The 27,688-nt window shown below is 35.1% G+C and overlaps 10 protein-coding genes across 10 annotated transcripts; 6 read left to right on the top strand and 4 right to left on the bottom strand.

Moving 5' to 3' along the window:
• Positions 1 to 1,393: 1,393 nt before the first annotated feature.
• On the top strand, positions 1,394 to 3,924 carry BX664DRAFT_266732 (uncharacterized protein; the record flags this gene model as incomplete). The annotated part of the gene is made up of 4 exons (XM_051540919.1): positions 1,394 to 1,604; positions 1,641 to 2,345; positions 2,535 to 2,648; positions 2,750 to 3,924. Coding segments are annotated over 4 exons (2,205 nt in total), but the record flags the coding sequence as incomplete, so codon positions are not given.
• A 205-nt stretch (positions 3,925 to 4,129) lies between these two features.
• On the bottom strand, positions 4,130 to 4,633 carry BX664DRAFT_351266 (uncharacterized protein; the record flags this gene model as incomplete). The annotated part of the gene is made up of 1 exon (XM_051547654.1): positions 4,130 to 4,633. The coding sequence occupies one exon, from the start codon at positions 4,631 to 4,633 to the stop codon at positions 4,130 to 4,132; it is 504 nt and encodes a 167-aa protein (XP_051397877.1).
• Positions 4,634 to 5,910: 1,277 nt separating this feature from the next.
• On the top strand, positions 5,911 to 6,628 carry BX664DRAFT_337046 (uncharacterized protein). The gene has a single exon (XM_051546154.1). The coding sequence runs from the start codon at positions 6,356 to 6,358 to the stop codon at positions 6,587 to 6,589; it is 234 nt and encodes a 77-aa protein (XP_051397878.1). The 5' UTR covers positions 5,911 to 6,355; the 3' UTR covers positions 6,590 to 6,628.
• A 1,200-nt stretch (positions 6,629 to 7,828) lies between these two features.
• Positions 7,829 to 9,787, top strand: BX664DRAFT_166705 (6-phosphofructo-2-kinase-domain-containing protein). The gene is made up of 6 exons (XM_051539961.1): positions 7,829 to 7,933; positions 8,003 to 8,048; positions 8,110 to 8,960; positions 9,023 to 9,091; positions 9,151 to 9,235; positions 9,312 to 9,787. Exons 2-6 carry the CDS (start codon positions 8,003 to 8,005, stop codon positions 9,737 to 9,739), a joined length of 1,479 nt encoding a protein of 492 aa, XP_051397879.1. The 5' UTR covers positions 7,829 to 7,933; the 3' UTR covers positions 9,740 to 9,787.
• Positions 9,788 to 9,835: 48 nt separating this feature from the next.
• On the bottom strand, positions 9,836 to 11,950 carry BX664DRAFT_387201 (uncharacterized protein; the record flags this gene model as incomplete). Its single annotated transcript, XM_051549372.1, has 2 exons — positions 10,854 to 11,950; positions 9,836 to 10,580 (listed from the first exon to the last, which is right to left on the bottom strand). Exons 1-2 carry the CDS (start codon positions 11,930 to 11,932, stop codon positions 9,836 to 9,838), a joined length of 1,824 nt encoding a protein of 607 aa, XP_051397880.1. The 5' UTR covers positions 11,933 to 11,950.
• A 521-nt stretch (positions 11,951 to 12,471) lies between these two features.
• On the top strand, positions 12,472 to 15,111 carry BX664DRAFT_283048 (WD40-repeat-containing domain protein). The gene is made up of 3 exons (XM_051541582.1): positions 12,472 to 12,960; positions 13,036 to 13,339; positions 13,435 to 15,111. Exons 1-3 carry the CDS (start codon positions 12,695 to 12,697, stop codon positions 15,085 to 15,087), a joined length of 2,223 nt encoding a protein of 740 aa, XP_051397881.1. The 5' UTR covers positions 12,472 to 12,694; the 3' UTR covers positions 15,088 to 15,111.
• Positions 15,112 to 15,411: 300 nt separating this feature from the next.
• BX664DRAFT_387203 (uncharacterized protein) lies at positions 15,412 to 16,727 on the top strand (the record flags this gene model as incomplete). The annotated part of the gene is made up of 4 exons (XM_051549373.1): positions 15,412 to 15,550; positions 15,646 to 15,767; positions 15,858 to 16,064; positions 16,166 to 16,727. The coding sequence occupies 4 exons, from the start codon at positions 15,412 to 15,414 to the stop codon at positions 16,271 to 16,273; spliced, it is 576 nt and encodes a 191-aa protein (XP_051397882.1). The 3' UTR covers positions 16,274 to 16,727.
• Positions 16,728 to 17,957: 1,230 nt separating this feature from the next.
• On the top strand, positions 17,958 to 19,557 carry BX664DRAFT_337061 (E2F/DP family winged-helix DNA-binding domain-containing protein). The gene is made up of 2 exons (XM_051546155.1): positions 17,958 to 19,001; positions 19,066 to 19,557. The coding sequence occupies exons 1-2, from the start codon at positions 18,159 to 18,161 to the stop codon at positions 19,123 to 19,125; spliced, it is 903 nt and encodes a 300-aa protein (XP_051397883.1). The 5' UTR covers positions 17,958 to 18,158; the 3' UTR covers positions 19,126 to 19,557.
• Positions 19,557 to 23,464, bottom strand: BX664DRAFT_360339 (fungal-specific transcription factor domain-containing protein). Its single transcript, XM_051548151.1, has 2 exons — positions 23,284 to 23,464; positions 19,557 to 23,194 (listed from the first exon to the last, which is right to left on the bottom strand). The coding sequence occupies exons 1-2, from the start codon at positions 23,374 to 23,376 to the stop codon at positions 19,775 to 19,777; spliced, it is 3,513 nt and encodes a 1,170-aa protein (XP_051397884.1). The 5' UTR covers positions 23,377 to 23,464; the 3' UTR covers positions 19,557 to 19,774.
• Positions 23,465 to 23,786: 322 nt separating this feature from the next.
• BX664DRAFT_337067 (uncharacterized protein) lies at positions 23,787 to 25,947 on the bottom strand. The gene is made up of 3 exons (XM_051546156.1): positions 25,754 to 25,947; positions 25,019 to 25,659; positions 23,787 to 24,949 (listed from the first exon to the last, which is right to left on the bottom strand). The coding sequence occupies exons 1-3, from the start codon at positions 25,806 to 25,808 to the stop codon at positions 23,807 to 23,809; spliced, it is 1,839 nt and encodes a 612-aa protein (XP_051397885.1). The 5' UTR covers positions 25,809 to 25,947; the 3' UTR covers positions 23,787 to 23,806.
• Between the last annotated feature and the right edge of the window lie 1,741 nt (positions 25,948 to 27,688).

The raw sequence follows: 27,688 nt of genomic DNA on the forward strand, positions 1-27,688 counted from the left end.
CTTCTTTTGAATATCCATCATTGAGAATATTCTTGCCACGATCTTTGAATCTAATGCATGTCCTCTCCAAGGCGAGATTTTTTTTAAAAAAAAGATTTTACTAAAGGGCCACGAGGATGTGAGTTAGCGTCTAAACCAGGAGCCTTTTATGTGTTATACAAATCGACCGCTGCTTTAACATAAGGATCGATTGATTCCTCCTTTAATGGAATTGGGGTGCCATCCACATTCCGCTTTCGCTTTTGCCCATGCTCCATGAGATATCCAGTTAAAAAAAAAACATAACTTTTCATCACTGATAATATCACCATCTTTGAACCCCTTTTCCCTACAACAATCCTAATAAAAAAAAAAAGATAGTAAAGAATTAATAAATAACGCGTAAAAAACGAAAATAAATCAATCAACCAAACATCTACAATACATACTACTAACAAATCATCCATCATCCATCATCTATCACCTCATATCGTCCATCACTACATATCATCCACCATCCATCATCGGTCATCCATCGTACTGTAAATCAAAAAGAAAGATTTCATAACTGCCATTCCTTTTGTTTCGTTAAATAGTTTATAATTGTGTTGATCGGACGTTGTGCCCGCTTTCTTGTCAATGTCATTTCATTTTGATACTTCATTAATGTGTGGACATCAATTGTCTTGTTGGATTTATTGATCATCCATGATTACGTATATATGTATACGGAATAAAAATAAAAAAAAAAGAAGGTAAAGAAATAAAAATAAAAAATAAAAAATAAAAAAAGAAAGAAAAGGGAGTTTTTTTTTTTATTTATTTTTCAAATCATCAAGATGAGCATATGAAGTGGAGAGAAAAGAGACATCATCTATCCAAATGGTATTAACAGTAAGAAAAAATTTTGAAATTGCCCTGAGCGGAGATTTTGTCATCAAAAGGGGTCAACTTTTTACTGCTCCGACATTTCATCATCATTATCGCAAAAATTGATCGACTTTTTTTCCTGTCGACTTTTACCCAACCTTTCCTCTTTGTTCCAAAGTTACCTGATGCCACGATATCTCAGCAATCCATCATTACAGGCATCAGGAGTATCTACGACAAAGAAATGGTACAAGTTACCTTATATCTTTTACAGTTGTATTTGTTTTGGTATTCTCTTTTATTCTTTCCGTTACCTTCGTATATTAACTACTTCACCGCCATCAAAACCTTTAAAGATCATTCAAGAACATGTTGATTATATGGATACAACTCAATTATTGAAAAACGATAAATTAGATGCTCTCTTATTTCAAGGTATATCTATCACTATATACCCACCATACATCTTGAAAAACTGACAACATTTTTTTTTTTTTTTTTTTTTTTGTATATAGATGCTAATCCAACTTTTTCAAGGAACTATGGCCATTCTTATCAACAACTCGACCAGCTTACTAAGGAATCCACAATATCTTCTCTTACTATAACAGCTCTTCTTCATGCTACTCCTACACCATCATTTTATACTCAACTATCTGCCGTTGTTAATCAATCCTCTCCACCTACTGTTATTTGGTTAGTATGTTCACAACAAGATCAAGTCATTCTTCGACAGCATACACAAGCAATGACAGGTAAAGCCAACATTCACTTACTGATGATGCAACAAGATCAGAACAAGAGCGAAGCATGGATGGCGTTCGCTTTACAAACCGATACTGATTATGTTTGGATACTGGATGATATCGAACACCCTGCTCCTGGACAACATTATTTGGAACGACTTTTGAAACTTTCAACAACCTCAGCCTATCGAAATACATTATTGGGTACTCAAGCTCTGGATAGGGATACTAAACAGCAACAGCAGTGTGTTGAAACGAGTGACAATGACTTTCTTTCTCGATCTGTCAATACCATTAGCGGGTTATGGTTACTTCATCGATCATGGCTTACACCTCATCTTTTCCGCCATCCTACATTTTCTTCAGCGAAAAATATCAATCGTGGATTCTTATTTTCTCAATATCTCCATTCTGTCGGTATTACACCTGTTGCTTTGCCCTTAACATTGAAAGATAGTTCAGTATGGCATCATTCCTCCTCTCCTTCGTGTCCTACCACTGTCACTTTACCTTCTTCTTCTTCTTCTTCTTCTACTACTACTACTATTGGGTCCTCCTCTGTGGTCTTCTTGATCGATCATTTGGAACAATTACAAGAATTGGCGTCACTGATATGCCATCGACGAAATAATAACAACACTATGGACGACACACGATATGTTCAAAAGAGACATGTGTTGACATTATCTACCAGTTCAACCTTGACAACTTCCATGGTAGAAAATCAACTTTTACAATACGATCCTTCCTGTTCTGCAGCTTCTACCGATAATAATAATGATGATGATGGCACGTCTCTTACCATCCACAATGTAGATTGGTTACAAGATGTTAATGAACAAACAACATGGCACTCGGCACAGCGTCTCTTGCATTTACTTCCTGATGTCATGTCTTCTCTTGATGCTTCCGTCTTGATTCATACTTTAAGGCCTACAGACCCTATTTACAAAAGCTTGGCTTCGATGACATCGCTCACAGTCATTGGATTACCAGCAAGAGATATTCAATATGTTCAATGGATGATGGATTTACCCATGATAGCTTTGGAAAGTAAGTTTTATTTCTATTTCTATTTTTATTATCATGATCATTAATTAAATTAACGAATTGAATTCCTTTTTTTTTTTTTTTTTTTTTTTGTTTTTCAATAGGTTGGAACAAATTCCAGATACAATTGACGGTGATCACAGATAGAAACCCTTCAGGATTGACCAGATTATTACGTTCTATCACACGGGCACATTACATGGGAGATAAGGTGGATTTGACGGTAATTATGGATCAAAGCAGCGATCGTGTAACTCAACATTTAGTCAATGGATTCTCTTGGGAAGCTCATGGTGAAAAACAGATCCGGCATCGTATTGTCAAAATGAATCGAATGCCTGTGTTTGTGGAATCTTGGTACCCCAAAGATAGTTATGACGATTATTGTATTATCCTTGATGATGATTTGGATGTGTCGGATCTATTCTATATCTATGCCAAACAACTCCTTTTACGATATCGATATGGTACGACTTCTTCTTCTTCTACTACTAGATTGTCTGATTCAGTGATGGGGATTAGTCTATATACACCAAGGCTGATTGATTCGTATGAAGATGGTCGTCGATTATTTGATCCTCCCTCAACCATCACACATCCTTATCTAATGCAAGCAGTGACAAATGGTGGTACACTCTTTTTCCCCGAACATTGGCGTGAATTCCATGATTATCTGACCGCTCGATATGCAGACATCAAGAAGAAACAATTACAAACTATACATGTGCCTGGAGCACGATCTGGCAATTGGACTAATTCTTGGCGACGCTATATGGACGAAATGATGTATCTCAGAGGGTATGTGGTACTATATCCTTCGATGCCTCAAGGTAATAGTTTCAGTACTCTTTATCTTGATCTGAAGCACCATCATCCTACTGTTGATACCAACGAGAACAATGATGACGATCTTTATACAATGGACGAATCAATTCGATCATTATTCCAGACTCCTTTAGTATCAGCAACAAAACATCAATCATCATCATTATCCAGTCTTGATTGGACTCATTCTTTACCATCTGATGTGGAATCATTATCACTTTTTGATCTTTGGGGTACGCCAGTGACTTCTCATTCGATTCTTTTGGAACGTGGTTGGCTTCTTCAAAAAAGTGTATCAGCGTGTCCTCCATCCTCTTATCTTGTCTATGATCCTGCTGATTTATTATGTCCTTTTGCCCGTATTGTCGATATCCCTGTAGATGAGATGACCACCAGTGTTTTACCTACTCGTATAGCTACCCTTTATCTTACCAATCCTACTCCTTCATACTAGTTTATTTAGTTTGTTCATCCTTACTTTATATTATTTATTATTATTTATCATGGAATAAAGGTATACATATTTATTTTTTTTTTTTATTATCATCATCTTGGTTCCCCCCAAACAATCAAAAAAGATAAAAATGATCAAAAACAGTAAGAGATGTGAATCATACCCTATATCATCCTTGAATCCTTGTTTTTCATCATCGAGCATGTCAAGTTTTTTTGGATTGTCGGATCTGGTCATTCTCTTGCAATTCGATCTGTTGCCCAGGGAATGGTTTGCCAGTGCATCCATCGATGAAAATGATACGGCGTTTCATTCTTCCATTGTAACCTTTATGATCATACCTGTTCCAGTAAAGATTGTCATCATATGGGAATGATGATTCACTACAATCGTCGTTGAAAGATCCATATTTAGCTTCTGACATTTCTTTGTATATTCTATTGTAATTTCCATGTCCCCAATGATGTTCATCACTATCATCATCCAAAGTCCTGCCAATACCATCATTATCATCACTATCATCATGAGAAAAAAGAATCATGGGTCTAATGTCTCCTGATATGGATTGTTTTCCTGCGGATGGTGTTGTATTATTCGCACCACTATCTTTTCCTCCATGAATAACGATATGAGGATGTGTCTCGTCAGCAAAAGAGACACTTAGCAGGATAACTACAAGGAAAACTATCCGAAATAAGGTTAAGGACATGATGATGTTATAAACGCTAGGGAATTAGGACGAATAATTCTTAAATACTATCCACCAAAGCATTCTTCAAAAAAAAAAAAAAAAAAAAAAAAAAAAACTCTCCGATCTTGAACTGTTTTTCTTGTACGCACCTTAACGCCTTTTTTTTTTTTTTTTTTTTGACGTTGACCAGAGCAAGAGTGATGAAGATGATGATGATGATGATAATGTTTGATGTATGGATTCAGGTGTTATACTTCCCTAAGAAATAAAGGATCTCTTATGTCAAACAAGGGGTCGAAGCTCAATATTAAAAATTCAGGCACGAAGATGATCAATGAGAAGCGTAAAAACCATGCTATTCGCGTGCATCGCGATTGATTTTGGTACAAATGTTTTCGTTTTTATTTTATTTGCATGATAAGAAAACACCTAACTCCTGCAGATCAATTGGAAAAATCCAATATTCGTTGTGTAGATACAACGTATTGTGTTTTGTGAAATGCCACAGTCATATACAGGGCTCCTTTTTGTGAAAAGAAGAGAACATGCAGTCGTGAAGCAGGCATATACAAGAGGAGGCATACAAAGGTTGCAACAATTGATGTCATCCATGGAGTACTATATGATATCAGAAAATTCTGCGCATGGTACCGCATAAAAAAAAATACTATCCTCCATGATATGCTGACCAAGACATTGGCAGATCCTCGCCTTTATGAGCAATATGCATTTACTTGATGCGCAACATTTAAATCTCTACATTATAGACTATCTGATGGCAATGCAGTGCTGTACTTGTGTTTAAAAAAGTTTGTTGCTCTGACTCCTTTAAAAGATAAAATACATGTTCGTTCACATCCCAATTTTTTATCGATGGTGGCCCATTGGTAGAGACGTTCACTTTTTTTTTTTTTTTTTTTTTTTTTTTTTTTACCTTTGACACTACACTGGTGTCATTGTTGATGGCGTCCTTGTACCTTATAGGACATCTCAGGTAAAAGGGTTACTTTCAAAGGGATATTCATAGTTATAGCATATAGCGACCAATTTGGATATTTCTAATAAGAGCAATTTCAGAAAAGAAAAACTTACGGTATACTTGTATACAGACGTTGTCTAATGAAATTTACTTCGTCTCCTCAGCTGAACGATACAGCTAGTTGATATACTAAAGATCAATACAATGAAGAAAGACAACAGGCTTTGCATAAGTCCCTCTCTCTCTGTAGCACTAGCCAGAACGAAAATGGTAATTTCCTTTTTTTTTATTTTCTATTTTTTATTTATTTATTTTTTTTTTTTTTACTGTTTTTTTTATTTTTTATTTTTTTTCGTAAGAATTGGCGGAGAGGAATAGATAATTTGCATAATTGAATAATCCAGTTTTAATTATAAACATAAAAAGTCAAATCATATCATATCATCTAAACTAAAAATAAACTAAATTATACTAAATAATGTTCCAGGAGATAACCATCAAAGCGGGAGATGGAATGGCGCATATATCCACCAAGATCCTTGTGAGTCACCATATTGCAAGCTTCATATTTCCTTGAAGATAGCGTGTCAGAGTCCAACAATGCTGGAATATTGTTCGGTTGGATTGAGTTTGGGAGTGTAGACAGGGAGACAAATTCAGTGGTAGATATACATGGTTCAGAACAATGTTTTCGAATTTGAGCTTCACCAGTAGCCAAAGACCATGATGAATAATGGCGAATCCAGGGTATCTGTTCCACGATGACCACCGTTTTCCATTTTTCACTGTTGTCGCTGCTGTTCTTGCTTTTGAGAATCCATCCTGCACGTTGTTTGAAGCCCAAATCTATTCAAAAAAAAAAAAAAGATCAAGTGAATTATCATCATAACAGAATCAGTATATACCTTTTGGTTACCTTCATCACGTGTACCACTCGGAATATTCAAAAGACAGTATTGATCCTTGAGCCACCACCTTTGAGTCGATTGTTGTGAAGAAGAAACCCAAAAGCTGCTATTGTCTATGGTATGGGAAACCATGCTAGTTCAAGAAATCAAGCTGACCACCGGAAATATGCCACAATAAAATCCCAAAGGCATACACCTGCTATTGTCGAACTGTCTTCATATCCAGTTGCGAGTCAGTTCTTTTGATCCGAGGGCACACACCATCTCGACAGTATTGATTCTTGAGCCACCACCTTGGAGTCGGTTGTTGTGAAGAAGAAACCCAAAGGCTGCTATTGTCTATGGTATGGGAAACCGTGCTAGCTCAAGAAATCAAGCTGACCACCGGAAATATGCCACAATAAAATCCCAAAGGCATACACCTGCTATTGTCGAACTGTCTTCATACCCAGTTGCGAGTCAGTCCGAGATGGTTTGGAAGAAAGTGAAGTTTTGATTGAAAGGGAAAAAAAAAAAAAAAGATGTAGATAGAAAATACCGGCTTTTGAATGAAAAGCTTGTCACAAATGAACACTGCTGACGACTACGACAAATCTTTTTTGTCAAATTCCCCGATTTCCGCCTCACACTCTTCCTTATTTTATATTTTCTTTTACGCATCTTAACGCCTTTTTCTTTTTCTTTTTTTTGACGTTGAGCAGTGATGATGTTTGATATATGAATTCAGGTGGTGTTATGCCTCTCAAGTGATAAAAAAATTGACTGGGAAGTAGAGGATACTTGGGAAGGTCAAAGTAATCAGAACTCAATATCAAGATTCAGGTACAGAGATAAGACAGGAGAAATGGCCTTAGTGAATTGAAGATGAGAAACAAAGCTATACGTATGGTGACGATTAGTACGATGAACAAATGATATAAAGTGTTTCTTGTCTCTGTATCGACAGTTACTAAAAAAAAAAAAAAGCCTTTTCAAAGAAGTCTACTTCCTTTTTTTTTATTTTCTTTGCCTCCGTACCTTTGATTAAATATTGCCGCATATGGAATATTGGGAAAAAATATTACAGTGATAAAAAAGAGGGGGGGGGATATTTTATTAAACAAAAAAGAAATGATAATTCCTATGAGCTATCTTGGTTTAAGACTGATCAGCGATGGCTTTTTTTTTTCTACTGTACCAATTCGTCCATCAAGAGTTCATTGTCTTAATGATAAGACACTAGTTTTTGATTCGCTCAAGAGAGACGCATGATTCAGATCCCGTCTCATATATTTTTTTTAGATTGGGATTTTCCATTTCCACGTTTTACCCTTTCTTCACCTTTTGCTATGAGTTTCAGTAAGGGAAAAAAAAAGAGAGAAAGTTTATCTAGAATCTGTGAAATGATCTTACTTTTTCTCAATTGTTATAGATTTACGTATAGCGTGTGTGGTAAGTACTTGATCTTTCATGTGTAACCAAAAAAAAAAAAATAGATCTTGATGATTATATATTTTATAGATGGTTGGTCTACCAGCTCGAGGCAAAACATATATATCTCAAAAAGGTAAGATAGACCATTTTTACATTATTATTTTATCTTCATTAAACTATATATTCTTTTAAAGTATGTCGATATTTGAACTGGTTAGGGATCACAACCAAAGTATTCAATGTAGGAAACTATCGACGTCAACTTCATGGAGCGAATCTACCTCACACTTTCTTCGATCCACATAATACAGAAGGAGAACAACAACGACAGGAAGCAGCCAAGGCAGCATTAGAAGATATGATGGGATGGTTACTTGACAAGGAAAACGGAGGAATGGTAGCGATTTATGATGCCACGAATAGCACACATAAACGACGACGATGGTTACATGATACACTGACAGCCAAGGATATCCAGGTTCTCTTTATTGAATCGATTTGTCAAGATGAATCCTTAGTTCTAGCCAATGTACGAGATGTCAAATTGAGCTCACCAGATTATCAACATATGGACCCTCAGGCTGCTGCATTGGATTTTACAGCAAGAATCGATCATTACAAGGAACAATATGAAACCATCACGGAGCAAGAATACACCTATGTCAAACTTATCAATGTTGGTTCACAAAATGTCATCAACATGATTCAAGGTTATCTAGAATCACGTATTGTGTATTATGTTCTCAATTTACATATTCAGCCTCGCAAGATCTACTTTAGTCGGCATGGTGAATCTCAGTTCAATGTACAAGGTAAAATCGGTGGTGATTCTAATCTCAGTCCTCAAGGTCGTCTTTATGCTGCTCAACTACCTACTTTGATTCAAACACATATGGGTCCAGATCGTCATCTCACTGTATGGACTTCAACAATGAAACGTACCATTCAAACTGCTGAAGGTCTCCCTTATCCCAAATTACAATGGAAAGCATTGGATGAATTGGATGCTGGGGTTTGTGATGGCATGACTTATGAAGAAATAGAGGTAAATTTGAATTAAGTTTTTTTTTTTTTTCTAATCCAAAATATTTTATATTATCTGTATAGAAAAAGTATCCTGAAGATTATGCAAATCGTGATGAAGACAAATATGATTATCGATATCGAGGTGGAGAGGTAATTTATTTCAAACGGTGGAAATGACTGGTTACTGATTATCTTTTTTTTTTTTTTAGTCCTATAGAGATGTTGTTCTACGATTGGAACCTATTATTATGGAACTGGAACGACATGAAAATATTCTTATAGTTGGCCATCAAGGTAAATACAATATTCACATAATAATAGTAACACCGTCTAATCTACTCTTTTGTTTATGCCACTATGATAAAAAAAGCCATCTTGAGATGTATCTACGCATACTTTATGAATTATAGTCAAGAAGATCTACCTTATATCAAGATTCCCTTACATACTCTGATCGAACTAACACCAAAAGCATACGGATGTGAAGAAAAACGTTATAAAGGTATAAATCAAATTAGATTGGAATCATGTTGGTTTACTTATTTTTATATATTCTTATGGATGAAAATAGCGAATATAGCGGCAGTGGATACCCATAGAAGTAAACCAACAATGGAACAAAGAAAACAAAAAACAAACAAGTTAGCCATTCAAATCGATGATTCAACACTTGGGTCAAGTTCCAAATTACCGGTGGGTGCTTCTGGTGAAATCGTGCGCGATTTTATGAGTCCAATTGTTCCTATCAGTCCTGGATTCCCTCCCAAAGATATGAAACGAATCACCAAAGATGAATGATATAGCTTTTTTTTTTTAGAGGAAAAAAAATGTTGATTGATAATAAAATAGGATATGATCTTCATTTTTATACATATATTTCCTTGGATTTTATTATTATTGATGTGATGATTTGTTTTGTTGTATATGTAGATGATCCACAAATTGACATTTGATATGAATACATACTTTTGTGGCATTAAGATAATCTTGTTGTTGTACCAGAGAATTATGATGGTTGTCCTCCACCTTGATTTGATCCACGATCACTCTTTTTGTGTAATGCCTTGATGGTGTTCTTTGACATTCATACCAAAGATAGGTCAGGCCAAGGTAATCCAAAGACAGATTTATATTTAACGTCAAATGAAATAATAATCCAGCATTTTGTAAAGGTATATTCCCTTCCATCGTCAGTAAATCAATCTTGTTCTTTAGTAGGCACCGGATGTCATGTAAACTCAGAGATTGGAGCTGTGGGCAATAACGTGTCAATGCCACCAAGTCATCCTCCATCGATACCACACAATGAGAGATCATTAATTCCTTGAGACCGTGATATGGCAGTGAGGTTGCTTGATGCTGATGATTGAATGAGAAACCACCAGAAAGGAAAAGATGGGTCAAGGATGGACACGTAGCGAGGATGGCATCGACACTCCATGTCCGTGGTCGCTGGGAAAAACAGACAGCATCATCCGATGTTTGAAGTTTGAGAGATAATGTCGTCAACAAAGGAAGTACAGCTCTTTTCATGGATGATGATAATGATGATGATGTGGTAAACAGTGACAGTTGATCCAAACGATCCCATGAATCCAATACAGTCATAGTAAGAGACGTGAGATGGTCAAGACTGTACCTATGCAAAAATGACGAAGAATAAGATGGGATCTTGATCATCGTTTGATCACTTTCTTTCCATGGTGGTAAACAACAACTCCAATGGAATCGATAAAGAGATGAATCATATTTATCGGTCGTCATAGCCAATGATGATGATGATGATGATGATGATGATGATGATGATGATGATGATGATGATGATGATGATGATGATGATGATGATGATGATGATGATGATGATGATGATGATGATGATGATGATGATGATGATTTCTTTTTATTTGCGAACCATTTTTGCCATTGGAGATAGGGCCATAGGGAACAAGCAGGGGGCTGTAATTGATCATCTAATTGTTCATGAAGCTCGACCCGTAAATCGACAAGTTGAGTCAAGGAGCAAGTGATCCATTGGAAAAGTGCCTTTCGATGTTCTTCTTCCGTTTCATTATATAAAGATGGTGATGATGATCCATTTCCAATACAAAGTTCTTCTATTTCTAGCGTTGTTAAACCGGGATATTTGAGACCAAGATAACTGTAACATTCAACATGATGAATCGAAACAAGAATAAGACGCAACTTTGTCATATAAAGCGCCGGTTCATATACGTTTTCCTTCATGATTGAATCATTGGTATTATTACTATTGTTGTTGTTGTTGTTGTAATGCAATTGGAAGCTGGTCAATGATAACGATCGAAGTGAGGGACAGGCGTGATGGATGGCTTCAAGTGTATGTTCATCGATATGAAAGAAATGATTGGATGCGTACAAATCAAGTTCTTGTAAACAAGGCATAAAAGGAAGACAAAGTATTTTGGTAGCGATGGTGGTGGTATATTGCAAGAGTTCTTCATAAAAATTCATATCCATTCCTAGATGAATTAGTTGTGGTAAATATTCTTTCCATAGTTGGTATGAATCACTATGCCACACTGGTAGACGTGTCAGGTGCTTCCATTGCGCGACAAGTGGATGTCGACTTCGATGACAACAAATCCCATACCCACGTTGATTATTTTCTGGTATTACATCAATGGATTCTACGTATGGGCATTGTTGCTGTATTATTTGCCAACGAGAGTGGTCATTGATGCGCATATAAAATGTGATCCGTCGTACGAGATAACCTTTTGAGAACATCATCATGTTTTCCAATAAAGGAGTTGTCACTGTCATCATTGATGATGATAATGAAAATTGAAGAAAAGAGTTGACTTGATCAATTGTATAAAATTGAATGGAACGATAAAGTGGAATTCTTGTTGCAGTATACCATGAACGACATACTAAGGAACATGTTGCTAGTTGTCGCTGAGATAAAAGAGTCATTATCAACTGTAATAATTCAAGTGATAATTTATCCATTTTTGTTTTGTATATGATAAAAAAAAAAAAAGAAAGAAAAGAAAGAAAAGAAGGGAAAAGGGATAAAGAAAAAAAAAGATGAAAAAGAAAGATGGGAAGTAATATTGATAAAGTAAATAACGCTTGAGGTTTTTTTTTTTTTTTTTTTTTTTTTCTCTTTGGTACAAAAAAGGGACTTTGGGGAGCATGCATTGGTGGAACCAGGAAAGTATATGAGAATTGATTGGTTTTTCTTTTTTGTGTGTGTAAAAAAGTTGCTCAATACTTTCGGTTCTAAATCAGGCCATTGAATTTGTTTTAAGAAGTGTAGGTGTGATCATAAGAAAAAAAAAAAAAAGAAAAAGTGTGCAACAAACATTTCTTAAAGTTATCAAAAGAGAACACCATTATCTTTGTTCTTGAGTAATCACCTCAGTCTCAAAAAACTGCAGATGTCGCTTCCTCATTAAAAAACATGTGATACTCGCTTACGACCTCTTTTTTTTTATATTTTTATATTTCTTTTTTATTTATTGCCTTTATATTTTCGATGTTGCAATAAATATTTAGTGTTCTTTATTATATCTATGATTGTCTTAAAAGTTTTTAGTATTTCATACACTTATCTTCAGTTATGTTTAATGAAATATATATATCAAGCATGAAATTGAAAAAAAGCCGTGGGCGGTGTTTGAATGGGGCAAGCCACATAACGAATTTTTTACTTATTCAATTTGTTTTTTCTTTTTCTGCTTTCTTTTTTCTTCTACAGTAACCAAAACCATGCCAGGTCTCGACTTTAGAAATCTTCCTGAACGTGAAGAAGATATCGATTTTAGCGACATTTACGAAAAACATACCGTTACCCAAGAAGATGACTTTAATACTATTGTAGTGGTTGATGGTGCTCCTATTGTTGACGAAGCTAAAGAAGAAAAATTATTAACTGTTTTGAAAAAATTATTTACCAAAGGTGCTGGTGATATCAAGGATGGTGGTATTTGGATGCCAATGTCTCCCAATGATGCTGGCAAGATGGAAAGCAAAGGGTAAGATTATTATTATTATTATTATTTGGATCTTGTAGTATACTCATCATACTTTTCTATATGTATATAATATAGTTATCTCTTCATCGATTTTGAAACTGCAGAATCAGCTTATGCTGCGGTTAAGAACTTGGATGGTCATAAGATGAGCAAGTCGCATCAATTATCTGTCAACAAATTTACTGATGTGGAAAAATACACCAAAATGAGCGACGAATACGTGGAACCTACTATTGAAGAATATTCACCCAAGGAACATATCAAGAGTTGGTTAGCTGATGAACAAGCTCGAGATCAATTTGTTATGTATCGTGGTGATGATGTTAGTATCTTTTGGAATCGCAAGTCTGATGAACCTGAACATGTTCATACTCGTCAGGTAAGAAAGATAATAATAATAATCATAATAATAATAATAATAATAATAATAAAAAGAAAAGAAAACTAAAAAATCATTTTATTTCATTGATATAGAATTGGACTGAAACTTATGTACAATGGTCACCTTTGGGTAGTTATTTGGCTACTTTCCATATTCAAGGTATTGTGTTGTGGGGTGGTCCTTCTTGGAGTAAGATTGTACGTTTTGTACATCCTGGTGTCAAATTGATCGACTTTTCTCCTTGTGAACGTTATTTGGTGACTTGGTCCAATGAACCTATTCAATTATCAAAGATTCCTGAAGGTCCTTCCAATCCTTTCAGTGAATATGATGAAGGTAATCAAGTCATTATCTGGGATGTTCATACTGGTGCTTTGTTACGTTCTTTCCCTGCTACTCAAGATAGTCAATCTGCTAATAAGACTGTTCATTGGCCCATGTTCAAATGGTCTCATTCTGAAAAATACTTTGCTCGCGTGGTTCCTGGTCAACAATTATCTATTTATGAAACTCCTTCCATGGGTCTTTTAGAGAAGAAGAGTATCAAGATTCCTGGTATTGTCGATTTTGAATGGTCTCCTGCTTGTCAAGATAATAACAAATCTCAAAAGGAAGATGAAACGTTGGCTTACTGGACTCCTGAAGTTGGCAATCAACCTGCTCGTGTGACTTTGATGAACGTACCTTCCAAAGAAATCACTCGTACAAAGAACTTATTCAACGTGAATGATTGTAAATTACACTGGCAATCCAAGGGTCAATTCCTTGCTGTCAAGGTGGATCGTCATACCAAGACAAAGAAATCTCAATTCTCCAATATTGAAATCTTCCGTGTACGTGAAAAGGGTATTCCAGTCGAAACTTTGGAAATTAAGGATCCTGTTGTTGCTTTTGCTTGGGAACCTCTTGGTGAACGTTTTGCTACCATCACCACTTCTGATATCAATCTCTCTGGTAATGTTCCTGGTGTTCAAGGCCAGCTTCAACCTTCCTCAACTGCAAAGACTACTTTGACCTTCTACTATCTTGATCGCACTTCCAAGGCTCATCAAACTGGTTTCCGTCCTCTCAAGGTCTTTGATAAAAAATCTGCCAATTACTTGTTTTGGTCTCCCAAGGGTCGTCACATCGTCACCGCCACTTTACGCAACGCTACCGTGTTCGACATGGAATTCTGGGATTTGGATTTCGAACCTCTCAATGGTGGTAATGATGATAGCACTAACAAAGCTTCTCAAAGCACTGTTGTCCAACTTTTGGCTACTCAAGAACATTATGGTGTGTCTGATATTGAATGGGATCCTACAGGTCGCTATGTAGTAAGTGGTTCTAGTATGTGGCGTCAAGCTGGTGATCATGGGTTCTCTTTATGGGATTTCAAGGGTCAATTATTATTCAAGCAAAACATTGACAAATTCAAGCAATTATTGTGGCGTCCTCGACCTGCTTCCTTATTATCCAATGAGCAAAAGAAGAAGATCAAGAAGAATCTTCGTCAATACTCTAAACAATTTGAAGAAGATGATCTTGCTGCCGGTGATGCTAATGCTGCCAAGTTGATTGCTGCTCGTAGAAAGGCTATTGAAGAATGGTACAGCTGGAGAAAGGCCACTGAAAAACAAGTCGCTCAAGAACGAAAAGATTTGGGCAAGGAAGTTGTACGATCTTTGGATGATGGCAAATCAGAAATCATTGAAGAATGGGTGGAAGAAGTCATTGACGAAATTGAAGAAATCATTGAATAGTTTTACATGTTTAGATTATCATCCTTTTTTTTTTTTTTTTTTTTGTTATTTTGTAATAAATTATTATTGTCCTTTTTTTATGTATATCATATTGGTTCTTTATTTCTTTCTCTTTAAATGATGCTAAAGAATGGCAATCTGATCTTTCCCTTTTTCAGAAAACTAATTGTTCAAAAGAATGAAAAGTCATCATTGTTTCGAAGGGTGAAATATATTGATTTGTACGTGACTAGATTGTAATATAGATAATTATAAAGCGAGATGAATCAAGCTTGTGTTTCTCCCTTTTTTTTTTTTTTTTTCTCATCCCTTTGCAAAACTGAGATGTCTACATCTAATAATAGTAATCCTTCTACTGAAGATCAAGCTTTTTGGGAAGAACAACCCTATGATCCGGAAATAGAAACATCTAATGATGATAGTGAATGGTTAGACAGTTTTGAATTTCAGTCTCTTTGGAACGGTAAATAAAGGAGTCAAAAAAGAAAGAAAAAAAAACATGGTTATTATTATCAATAGAAAGCATCATTAATTTTTTTTTTTTTTTTTTGAATATAGATCAAAATTTTCAAATAAATGGGTTCGATCCACTATTGCGTTATCCCACACTGAATGATCGAATTTACCAACTGATTTATTATCGACTCTTTCGAGACAAGTATTTCTTCATAAAGATAGTGGTTGTTGTTTCTTTTTTGTTAACCCTGTTCACAATGATGTTTATCATTACTACTACTGATAACAATGATCTGAATCAAATGAACAAATAGATGATGTTAAATTATCTTTCACGGCGTCAAGGTGATGTCCAATGCAGTCGTTTCTTTTCGGACAAAAGTCAATGGACGATGGATTCTATGCTTGTACAAGAAAGGATACTAAGCTCCGTGGATGACATATGGACTCATTTTGGCAAGCAATTCTCTGCCAATGATGGTGATGAACTTTTGCTTGAACAAATCAGAAGTCATCCACATGTGATCTCTCGACTTGAGTAATAATAACAATAATAATAATATAAAAACAATTTTTTTAACCTACAGATGCATATGTTTAAATGTTATTATTTTTCCTTTAGAAATGGTCAGTTGATGATTGGTACCAAGATACCTATCTTTTCCTTTTGGTGTTGGCTCCATATGATGATTTGGTGGCTCTTTTCTACATAACGTTCTTCTTCAGTTAGACTTTTCAGATATGAAAAACAATCATAATAATAAAAAAAATGATGATGCACCTCCTTTTTTTTGTTTAAACAATGATTTTAGTGACTAGATAAAATACTGCTGACGACATTTCCTTACTGAACATCTATAAAGTTGTCATTTTTAATGCAGCATGAATAAGTTGAAGAGGAATATCTGATGATATTACCGAATATGTCAAGGATCATGCTTGTTACATTGAAGCCAACTAAGATTTACAACAATGGATATCAGTACGCACAGATCTATCTGCATATGTCATCCAGGAACTGTGATGATGATGATTCGGTGGTTTTGGCAAAGAATGCTGGTCAAGAGGGATGCACACTTCCAAGAAGCAAGAAAATAATAATAATAAAAAAAAAAGAAAATGATAAGTTATTATGATTGACAAATTGAGAATTAGACAGAGTTATGGTAGACACTGAGTTTGTATTGACGTTTCTAGGCAAAAAAAAAAAAAAAAAGATGGGTCTCAGTCTATTGTAATAAACATCCATTCAAATCATCATCATCGTAGGCCAAATAAAGAAAATAGTCTGTCTATTTATGGATATGACGACGTCAAAACTAAAATTCTTATTCTCAAAATAGTAATAGAAAGAGATGACATGATCATCATGCTCATATGAACATAGTTAATAAAGACAGAACGCTAACAAGTTCAAATGATCAAGATACACAAGGGGCCATTTATTGAGTCAATGTAGAATAGGATAAGATCATGAGGAGATGTTTACATTTTAGATCATGTTTTTTTTTTGAAAGTCATTCTTTGTACAAATAGATAGCTAGTACACTGTCATGACGATGTTCACTTCTTTTTTTTTTTCTTATCAAACTTTACTTGACCTTGAAGGTTGTTTTTTTTTATTATTATTATAAAAACTTTAAAAAAAAGGGGGGGAGCATGATGGGGAGCGGAGTGGAAGAAGGGTATGTGCACTTTTGTCGGTAAATCCTTCTTTGATCCAGGTTTTTGATTGATTGTGATAGTGTTTTTTTCATATTAAAAAACAACAACCTTAAGTTGGAGTCTAAGTGCACTGACGTTGACGGATTGTGACTTTTTAGCGCTCCCACTCCTTTGACTAATATGTTTTATTTATTGCTTTTTTTTTTCTTTTTTGTTTATTTGTTTGGGAGGGATCAAAATTGATTGGATGAAAAGATGAAACATGCTTCGACTATCCTAAGGGCAAGACAAAAAGTTAATTCTAGCGATCACTTTGGGAATTTTTTTTTTTCAAATACTATCTATACATACTCAATAAGTTTTTTTTTTTTTCCTTTATATATGCATTCTTGATGTACATTATCATGATTTTCTATTTCAAAAAAAAAAAAAGGAAGTCAGGAAAATATGACAAAGGAAAGAGTGAGTTTATCTATCGGAAACTTGTTCCGTGCTGAGTTGGAATTGTGAATGAGAGGGGGCCACTTTTCTCATCACGGGGAAGAAAAAAAAAGGGAAAACTGAAGAAATGCCATAGTTGGTGATACCGGTTACCCATCGTAACAATGAAAATACAATTTTCTCGGCACATCCATTTTTTAAAAAAAAAAAAAAAAAAAAAAAAGGAAAAAAAAAACTTTTAATAATGAAGAAAAAGCGCGCTTTTTGTTGTTTTTTTTTTTTTTTTTTTTCTTTTCTTTAAATATAAAGAGGACCCGAGTGTTGATTTCTCATATTTTTTTTTTTTTTTAAAAAAAGAAAAGACAAAACACCTTATTTTTTTTTACCTTTCTTTAATCAACAAGTATATTAGTGATAAAACAAAACAACATCATCAGTCATTTTTATTTATATATTTATTGGAGTTTCAAGTCGTTCTTCTACCTATTTATAATCATCCATCCAGTGTAATGTGGAGATCATCATCACCTACTAATCCATCCGCCACATCGTTCTATGCTAGCAAAACGAAACCTATTTCGATACAATCCACTTCATCCATGACGGTGATGCATGAAGACGATTATCCTACTCCGGTAACGACTTATTATGCATCTCCACCTCCACCTCTTTCTTCGTCTATCTCTTCATCATCCACTTCATCATCATCATCATCCACTTCATCATCACCTTTACAACAACCACAACAACCAAGAAAAGGTTCGATTGCATCCTTACTCAATTCTACAGGCGAACTTCAACGATTAGATCAAGAAGAATGGTCTACTAATTATCAAACACATTTTACCACCAAAGATTTTTCTATGATGGTAGATGATGAAGAAGGTATCAATCAACCCTCATCTCATATGGCGTATCCTAGTAACAAAAAAGGATTACGGTTATTCAGTCAACACGTATGTGATATTCTTCAACAACGAGGTCGATCAACTTATAATCAACTGGTACAACAATTAATTGAAGAATTGAATGAAACACCTTCCTTTGAATCCACATGTGATCCAAAGAATATTCGTCGACGTGTTTATGATGCACTTAATGTCTTGATGGCCATCGATTTCATCACAAAGGATAAAAAAGAAATCCGTTGGAAAGGTGCCGTCTATTGTCCAGATAATGATTTCAATGCATGGGTTGCTTCTACAGATTCATTTTATGATGATGATGATGAAAGTGATGATGATATGATGTTGGTGGAACGCGATCTTTTACGTGAAGAACAAAGGTACCAGGATCTAACTCGACAAATTGATATGAAGCGAAAGGAGATTGAAGATCAAATGCAACAAAAGGTAAAGTGTCATATCTATCCTTTTTGGTGAAATGTCAAGCTTACCTTTTTTTTTCTGCGTTTAGTACGTTCCAAATTGTCAACACAGGTTACCCGATCCTCCTTCTACTTCCTTTGCAACATAACTTTATCTACCTTATCAACTTTTATACCCCTTACCTCTCGTTTTTTTTTTATATGACCCAAAATAGTCACTCCTTTTTTTTTTTGTGTATTTACAGTTCCTCTTTTCAATTATCTATGCCCTATTTATGTATTTCCTTACGCACAAACACTTTTTTTTTTTTCATATCAATTAATCACTCGCACAACCCATGCACACATACACACTCTCTCACTCACATACACATATGTATATATATGTATATATACATTACACACACAACACATACACCATATCACCTACAAAACAAACACTCATTCTTCACATATATATATATTATATATGCTTACATACACACACACACACATACATACACCATGTTCCCTTTGTCTTTCTTTTACTATGTAAAACTACGTAAAATCAATAAAGGCCATTCTTTTTTTTTTTCTTCAAATTCATGTTTGATGATATGTATAAAAAATATGTAATATGTTTTATTAAGAAAAAAAAATGCTACAAAAGTGATGCATATTTAAAAGACAAAAAAAAAAGAGTACCCCATCAATCAAAGATAAAAGTCGTATAAATAAATAAAAAGATATATAAAATACTATATGTGTAAAAATATAAATAAACTAGATATAACTAACTGAAGAAATTGACCATCCATATTAACCTTCTTGTTGATCCCAATCACGTTGACGTTTCCTATTTGCCGCCGCAGTTGCAAACATCAAATCAGAAGAAGTAGAAGGCATCATTGGCTGTTGTTGCTGCTGCTGTTGCTGTTGTTGCTGTTGTTGTTGATAACCAAATGGCGTTGTAAAATTGCCAGGTGCGTATTGTAAGAATGCATTCATTGTGTCGGGATCCATGTTTAACAAGCCATCTATAGGAGGACCATTAGTAACAGAGGTGGAGGTTGTTGGAGTCGGTCCATATATAGATGATGGTACACTATGATTTGATGAGTTGATTGTACTTGTTGATACCGATGTGGTTGTAGTGATGCCGGTAGAAGGTGCACCAACTGTAGACGATGTTTGTTGGTGTAAAGAATGGAATAAATCAGAAGATGATGTTGGATGATTTTGTTGTTGTTGTTGTTGGTTAACAAATGGTGGATAAGAAGTTGAAGCATAAAGTCCTTGATCCAATCCAAATGTACTATCATTATTCCCAAAAGTACCTGCCAGCATGGGATTCGCGAACATTGAAGCCATATCCTGTTGAGAATGCTGCTGTTGATGTTGTTGTTGTTGATGATGATGCTGTTGCTGCTGTTGTTGATGATGCTGCTGTTGTTGTTGTGGTGTGTGATGAAGGTGAGACTGTGAAGGCAAAGATTGATGAGTATATACATTTTCAGTCGGAGTAGATGTTGATCCAAATGCACCTGCCATCCCAGGGAAAAATGATGCATCCATTCCCTGTCCTAGTCCCATCATCGTATCATTGAACATCATTGCTGAAGGATCCATCATTGAAGGCGGTTGTGGTGGTAAAGATTGTGCATAAACAGAAGTGGGAACATTTTGCTGTTGCTGTTGTTGCTGTTGCTGCCGCTGCTGTTGTTGTTGTTGTTGTTGTTGTTGCTGAGGTGCTGAATCTTGTTTGGGTAAAGAAGGTATCATTTCCATTTTAGGTTGAGGTGAATGCATCATTGGAATGGGACTCATCGTATCATGAGGAAACATATGATGTGGGGATAGTTGAGATGGTACAGTGTTTCTAGGTGGTAGATGAGAATGCTGTTGTTGTTGTTGTTGTTGTTGTTGTTGTTGTTGTTGTTGTTGTTGTTGAGGACGTGGTGATGAGATGCCAAACGGAGACGTGGAACTGGTTCCGGCCACAGATCCAGGTGTAGTTTGTGGTGTTGAGGAGGATGGAATAGACATGCCCATAGATTGATGTACTGTATTACTATTGTTGCTATTGCTGTTATTAGATCCTGTAGATGCTGGAGGTGTAGAAGAAGGTTTTTGTTTTTGCTGTTGTTGTTGTTGTTGTTCAAATATAGTAGCTGGATCGAAAACGGAAGAAATTGACTGTTGATTGGCCGAGTCCTCATTGATAGGTGGAATATCGTTGATATGAGTGGGTAAACCATTTTGTTTGAGAAAAGAATCAATGCTATCCATAATATCATTCACCTTGTCCATATAAGTAAGAGGAGAACCTCGCAAGACATTGGCAGTCATGATCAAATTGCGCTGAGCCAGAGATGCTAATTCCTTCTCGTTAGACACGGCATTGACTTGATGAATCGTCACACTTGCAATCACACCATCCAGAGCATAAAAGAATTGACACCATGGTAAATGAGTTGAATAAAGATCGAGCATTTTGGTGATAAAGTTTGCTGACTTTGTACAAATGTTGAGAGAGAGTAAGGCAACGGGTGTGGCAGTTTGATCCTTCTTTGGTAAAAAGAACTTGTGTAGCATGATCCAAGTGGTTTGATATTGAATATTAAGAATCAAGGTTGCTTCATCACGGAAAGAGCCTGTCTTTTGGAATTGGTCATCATAATCAAATCGTAAGTGCTTGGGTAGTTCATTGAGCCAATTTGTCAATGCATTTTCCAATCTAGAGATGGCCGATAATAGAGATTGACCAGATTGTTCAGAGGGTAAATGTTTGGTGATATCCTTTCGAATCTTCATTAGTTTAATAGAATGTACACAAAAATCAATTCGATAACCAGTTTCATCATCTTCCGTGTCCAATTTGATGGGATATTCCAAATCACAATCCTTATCATCCACCATTGTCGGTCTATTTGATTCCAGAGCAGCACAAAGATCCAACCAATATGCTGACCACCATAATCGTTTATTGGTTTCTCGTTCTTGAGGATCACTAGGCATATGTTCCTTTTTGTGGTACTTCAAATCTTGAGCCATTCGAATTCCCAAACCAATATAAAGATAAGCCAAACTAGATCTTCCACTGCTGAGTTGATACATGTAAAGGTTCAATAGTGCATGAATCGTGACAGGACTACTAATATCGAAGCATTTTTTGAGTAATTGACGTGCATTCTTGAAATAGGAGTCACCCATTTTAGCAGGATTTGTACCAGGAGTAGCATTATGGTAGACACAACCATGTTTTGACATCCAAGCATTAATCGAATTGGCAAGTAGGGGATCAAGACCAGGTTCCGTCACGTATTGTTTCATGAATGTCTCTTTATCGACCAATTGATAAGCTAAAAAACATTGATGATAGCATGAGTGCATTAATTGATCTAAAATTTCTGGGGCCATAGTATCATCCATTTGTTGTTGTTGATATTGTTCTTGTAAGATTTGCCGAGCTTCCTTGTCATCTACTTCCCATAGTCTTCCACTAGGTCCACCGTTACCAGCAGTATCGCTCAGCATCATACCCGTTCCTAGTCCTTGTTGATGTGAAGATTTAATAGATGCATTTGAAGATGGAGACATTGAATTATTGTGATCATCCAAACCAGTTGCAGTAGATCGTCCAAGTTGTTGTTGTTGTTTCCTTTCCGTGGCACTTCGTATAGAGTCGGTACTGAATAAACTTGCAGCTGAATCCCCATTAATATTCAATTGACTAATACCATTTAATAAAATACGATACAAATCAGCCACACTTGCAATATTAGTATCGATACGTAATCCAGAAGGTGAAAGTGATAGTTTCCAAGTCACAGGTTGTTGAGAAGCCATAGAAGGATCCATCAAAGCCATATTGTTATTTCGATTATCAAAAGAATCTCCAAAAGAAGTAGACGGAAGCATACCCATAAGTTGACTATTATTGCCAGTATTATTGTTGGTATTATTGTTGATGGTTCCTCCCAACATCATACTATCATCAGAAGGTCCAGTAGTACCAGAAAAAGGATGTAGATTACTTTTCATCATGGCCAGTTCAGATTGCATCTTTTGCATACGTCCCCTAAGTTCTTCTACATGACTACCAAGTTGATCAAAAGCATGACCATCCACTCGACGAGGTGGTGTTGCATAACTACAAGGTAGTCCTGCCAAAGCACAACGTCCACAAGTAGGCTGAACAAAATCACATTTGACCTTTTTCTTTCGACAACGAATACACTAATAAAAGAAACAATTTAATACAAGTCAAATAGAAATACCAAAAAAAAAAAAAAAAAAAAGGTTAAAAAAATAATCTTTTAACTTACTGCTAAACTAGATCTAGGTCGTTTTGGTCGTGAAGGTTCATTTGCCTTTTGTTGTTGGGTTCCGCTATTGTCAGAGACAAACACAGAAGACATGATTGAATGAAGACAATAGTTACAAAAAAATAAAAAAATAAAAAAGGATGAATTGGAAAGTAATACAACAAAAGACCAAAAAAAAAAAAAAAAGAAAAGAAAAGAAAAAAGGAAAGAAAATAAAGAGAACTAAAAGGAAAGAGAAAGAAAAAGAGAAAAAAAAAAGAAAGGGGAGAACGAAATAGAGAAGCTGAAGAAACACAGAAAGTTTTTTTCTCAATTTAAAAGGATGATGCAATCAGAGCCAATCAATCGATAGTTCCCATCTGAATTAGAAAATTTCCTAGATGAATTGAGACAATCACTTTACATTGGTGAATGCGACCAATGTAGTACCAAACTCTTTTTAACCAATTTCTTTCAAATATCCTTATATATATATATAGATAAACTAGTTTTTTACATTCACTTTTTTTTTTTTATTATTTGGTCAATAAACATGAAATATATAATCAGTATTGATATGACGTTGTGATTCAAATTTAGTATCATCAAAACTACATAATATCCAAATATTCCTTTTTATACTGCCAAGAAGTCGAACTGCCAATTTGGGACAATATTGATCTTGATCTTCATCACGGAAAATAGCTAGAATTTTCACTAGAGTTAAAGAATCTGGTGTACATTCAAGACCTAATTGCCTAAATGACCTATTGTATCTCTTGAGTCCATCCATCTCTTCCAATGATGATTCGGTGGATTGGTACATGTAATATCTCTTTGGACGCACATGAAGACACGGTCCCTGATAATCATGATTCATATGGTAGGATGGATGAGTTTCCAGGATGATCGAGGCATGATCAGTGATATCAAAATTATACTCGGAAACTGGATGATTCATAAAGATGCGCATGGTGTAAGCGGGATTTTCTTCATTAAAGTTTGAAGCAAAAGTGGGTAAAACGGCACGGATCATATAAGAGGAACAATAAAATAGTTGGAATTTGTCCATAGGATCTAAAATTTCATAAAGTTTTAATCTGACGGATGTCATGTCAGTGATATTCCAACTAGAGATGGTATCCTTGGTTCGTATGATCTTGTTGTACTTTGGTAACAAAGGTAACATGGCATGGAATCGATCTTCATTTCTACTAGCTCGAGAGTTCAATATCTTATCGACAAAGGAACGATAGATCATTTTTTTCTTGATGGTAAGATGGTATGCTAAATAGATCAAACGACGGAATGATTGAGAAGGAGGTATGCTTTGATCATTGAAATCAAATGTGAAAAAATATTCATCATGGAAAATATGTTCAGAATTAAGATGAATGAACCAATATTTCATCTTTCCATCGTTGTGTTTTTTAGCAATATGATATTCACTGATGACCCACGTTCGATTTGCCCAATCTCCAAATAAATCCGTTAGGTGTTCGAGAGCATTCAGGATTTGTCTTCTTCTTTTCTTTTCCAATCGCTTCCATGCATTACGCTGATACTTGATTAACCAATTTTGCATGTTTTCATAGTAATCATCCGTATTTTGAATATCTTTTTTGAATGATATTTCGCGGCATGCATTCATCTCTTCTTCTTCTTCATCATCCGAATCTCGTTTACTCTACGCAGTAATTGTAAAAAAAAAAAAAAAAGATATGGTACCATATATAATTTATATTTTTCTATTTACCTTGAGATTTAAACTAGTTTTGAGAGTATGTCGACTTTTGTCATCGACTGGAATACCTAGGGTATCCATCCACTCTTCATCCAGTCGATCCATTCCTTCGATATTTTCAGTAATAGCATAATAGATGTACCATCTGTATTTTTTTATCTTTTGCCACATCCTAGCATATGCCTTGCTGACATTCAACCAGTATTGCATATTTAAATCAGGTACGGCAACAATATATGCTGCGTTCTCGTAAATATCATTCATCCGATAAATGGTATCCTTCTTACTCTTTTCATTTCTTTGATCGATACAGATGGCATCCACCCACACGTACTTGATCTTTTTCAGGTCAGGTTCCCTCATGATTCGTCTGCACAGGCGAAGAAAATCATTCAATAAAAATGAAGTGACATGGGCATCATAATCATCAGTAGCTCGTACTACCTGCTCGTTCATCTCTCCCCAGCGATAAGACAAAGTCATATACTCCACTTTCTGACTACCCAGAAGCTCAACTTCTTCGCAATAAACACGTCGTTGTTCAGCCGTCTTTCTAATGTCGACAAGGACAATATTGAACGGACCTTGATCATCAGGGCAACCTTCGGTATCATTGTCGATAGCCTTTGTACTGGATTTTATTGATGAATCCACTAAGTAAAGTTTGAGTATAGATTGTACACAAGTCACTCTCTTTTTAGTCTCTTTTGATATATATGTATATAATTTTTTTTTTTTTTTTTTTACCATTGTCTTTGTCTTCGGAATATTCTATACTTGAGTCGTCATCGGTGAGGGTCATTGCTCTCAGGACATAGAAGTACAATGTATCGAAGGGGAAGGAAAGAATGAAAAGAATCAAAACAACTATCTGTTTCCGTAAAACGCCCACGTTTTGTTTGTCCTGTACAGATTTCCCTTTGTAGTACTACTGCTCGTGCTCAGCCTTGTTCACAAAAAAAAAAAAAAAGAATACTGAGAGAATGAGGTATCTTTTCCTTAGTATATTTGGTAATAAAAAGTATTTTTTATTTAAAAGTAATAATATATAAATTGATACTAATCTAAGAAGATAATCTAAGACTACATTGTATAGAAATATATGTGTATATTGTTCAAAATGAGGGGGGGGGGAAGGAAGGAAGAAAAGGTGGGGAAAAGAGCGCGGAAGAAAAGATGGTTTTCAGCGGAAACGGAAAAATGATTGATGAGCGAACTGGCTGCCATCCGCCATTACAGTTATAGCGTTCTTGAATATACACTTTATTCAATAATAATTGACGTTCAAAGAATAAGATGTCGCAAAAATAGGAAATAAAATATCATAAGGATAGAAAATAAATGACAGAAGAAAAAAAAATATAATTGTCGCATAATCAAATAGAGAATATAAGAAAATCATGAAAAAAAGAACAATAAAAAAAAAAAGAAATCCACCAATTGAGTTCACCAAGTTAACATATGTTAGGGATTTTTTTGTTAGAAGGTGGATGGTTGATTTGTAAATAAAGTAAAAGGTAATATCAAGATGATGATATTGGTGATGATTGCTCGTATAGTGAGCACCAGTTCTTTTAAATAAAAAGAACAAAAGAAAATAAAAAAAATAAATGTAATCAAAAAAAAGGTAGTAGAATTCTTGATGATTTTGATCACAGTTATTGATGATTAATCAAATAACTTGAATAATATGCTTGATGATTGCTTGTTAATAACAAAATAAAGATAAAACTTAGGATGATTTATTCCTCAAGAGTGGCCAATATGATTTTGGTTAAAAAAATCTTTTATTGAATAAAAATATAAAAAAAAATTGACAATCGAAAAAGAAAACTAAGAATATGATGGTTATTTATACTAAAAGAAATAAGAGAATAAATAAATAAAAAAACACTGAATAAAAGATTCAATGTTTGATAATATCATAAAAAAAATGAGTTGAGAGAAAAAAAAAAGGATTTCAGGGGCTGGGTTCTACCCCAACACATAAAAAAATAAAAAATAAAAAATGAGTAATACTTATCCAGATAAAAATATTTCGCTAGCTTACCATTTAAGTGTAACGTGATCATCGTACCGCTGCAACGAAAGTGGGTGCCTGGCGATAACCATCCCGGAAACTGTTGAATAAAAAAAAGAAAAGGCAGACCGTAACCAAGCAGATGCGCATTAGCGACAGTCAAGCCCAAAAAGCAAAAAAGAAGCAGGTCAATTGAGAGATAGACAACGGTGATTGAACCATTAAAGAATACTTGTAGAGAAAAAGATAGGCAAAAAAAAAGAAGGCAGACCAAAAAGCAGGCAGGCAAGCCAAAAGGGAGGCAGGTAAGCCAAAAGGCAGACCCCTTAAGATGAATGTATTGTAAAGAAATTAAAAAAAAGGGAATTATCTAGACAGATGAGAACCTTGATGTAGTTGAGGATGTTCATATCTTCGCCGAGTAATTCTGTTTAAAGGACAGTCGTAATGAGTTGTGAATAACTTTAAATAGGCACTATTTTTGAAGAGTCACACACCACCTGAGATAACAAATAAATAATACGGATGATATCTACTTTGGTATTCCACTTGATAGTTGCTTCTGTTGAGATAAAGCAATTAATCAGTACTTTTGTTTTTATATTTATCACACAACTGCCTTACCCGACAATGCATCTAAGTTCACGAACGCGTCAATAGGT

Source organism: Halteromyces radiatus, assembly GCF_025201355.1.
Source record: "Halteromyces radiatus strain CBS 162.75 chromosome Unknown BX664scaffold_6, whole genome shotgun sequence".
NCBI classification, from domain to species: domain Eukaryota; kingdom Fungi; phylum Mucoromycota; class Mucoromycetes; order Mucorales; family Cunninghamellaceae; genus Halteromyces; species Halteromyces radiatus.

Bases quoted from the DNA above. Each gene is read 5' to 3' on its own strand.
- BX664DRAFT_360339 (XM_051548151.1), bottom strand. From the start codon at position 23,376: ATGTCTTCTGTGTTTGTCTCTGACAATAGCGGAACCCAACAACAAAAG. The intron at 23,195-23,283 runs GTAAGTTAAAAG...TTCTTTTATTAG, and splicing joins GACCTAGATCTAGTTTAGCA to TGTATTCGTTGTCGAAAGAA.
- BX664DRAFT_337067 (XM_051546156.1), bottom strand. From the start codon at position 25,808: ATGACCCTCACCGATGACGACTCAAGTATAGAATATTCCGAAGACAAA. The intron at 25,660-25,753 runs GTAAAAAAAAAA...AACTTTACTTAG, and splicing joins TTCCGAAGACAAAGACAATG to TGGATTCATCAATAAAATCC. The intron at 24,950-25,018 runs GTAAATAGAAAA...ATTACTGCGTAG, and splicing joins AAACTAGTTTAAATCTCAAG to AGTAAACGAGATTCGGATGA.
- BX664DRAFT_337046 (XM_051546154.1), top strand. From the start codon at position 6,356: ATGACCACCGTTTTCCATTTTTCACTGTTGTCGCTGCTGTTCTTGCTT.
- BX664DRAFT_283048 (XM_051541582.1), top strand. From the start codon at position 12,695: ATGCCAGGTCTCGACTTTAGAAATCTTCCTGAACGTGAAGAAGATATC. The intron at 12,961-13,035 runs GTAAGATTATTA...TATATAATATAG, and splicing joins GGCAAGATGGAAAGCAAAGG to TTATCTCTTCATCGATTTTG. The intron at 13,340-13,434 runs GTAAGAAAGATA...TCATTGATATAG, and splicing joins AACATGTTCATACTCGTCAG to AATTGGACTGAAACTTATGT.
- BX664DRAFT_337061 (XM_051546155.1), top strand. From the start codon at position 18,159: ATGTGGAGATCATCATCACCTACTAATCCATCCGCCACATCGTTCTAT. The intron at 19,002-19,065 runs GTAAAGTGTCAT...TTCTGCGTTTAG, and splicing joins AAGATCAAATGCAACAAAAG to TACGTTCCAAATTGTCAACA.
- BX664DRAFT_166705 (XM_051539961.1), top strand. From the start codon at position 8,003: ATGGTTGGTCTACCAGCTCGAGGCAAAACATATATATCTCAAAAAG. The intron at 8,961-9,022 runs GTAAATTTGAAT...TTATCTGTATAG, and splicing joins TGACTTATGAAGAAATAGAG to AAAAAGTATCCTGAAGATTA. The intron at 9,092-9,150 runs GTAATTTATTTC...TTTTTTTTTTAG, and splicing joins ATCGATATCGAGGTGGAGAG to TCCTATAGAGATGTTGTTCT.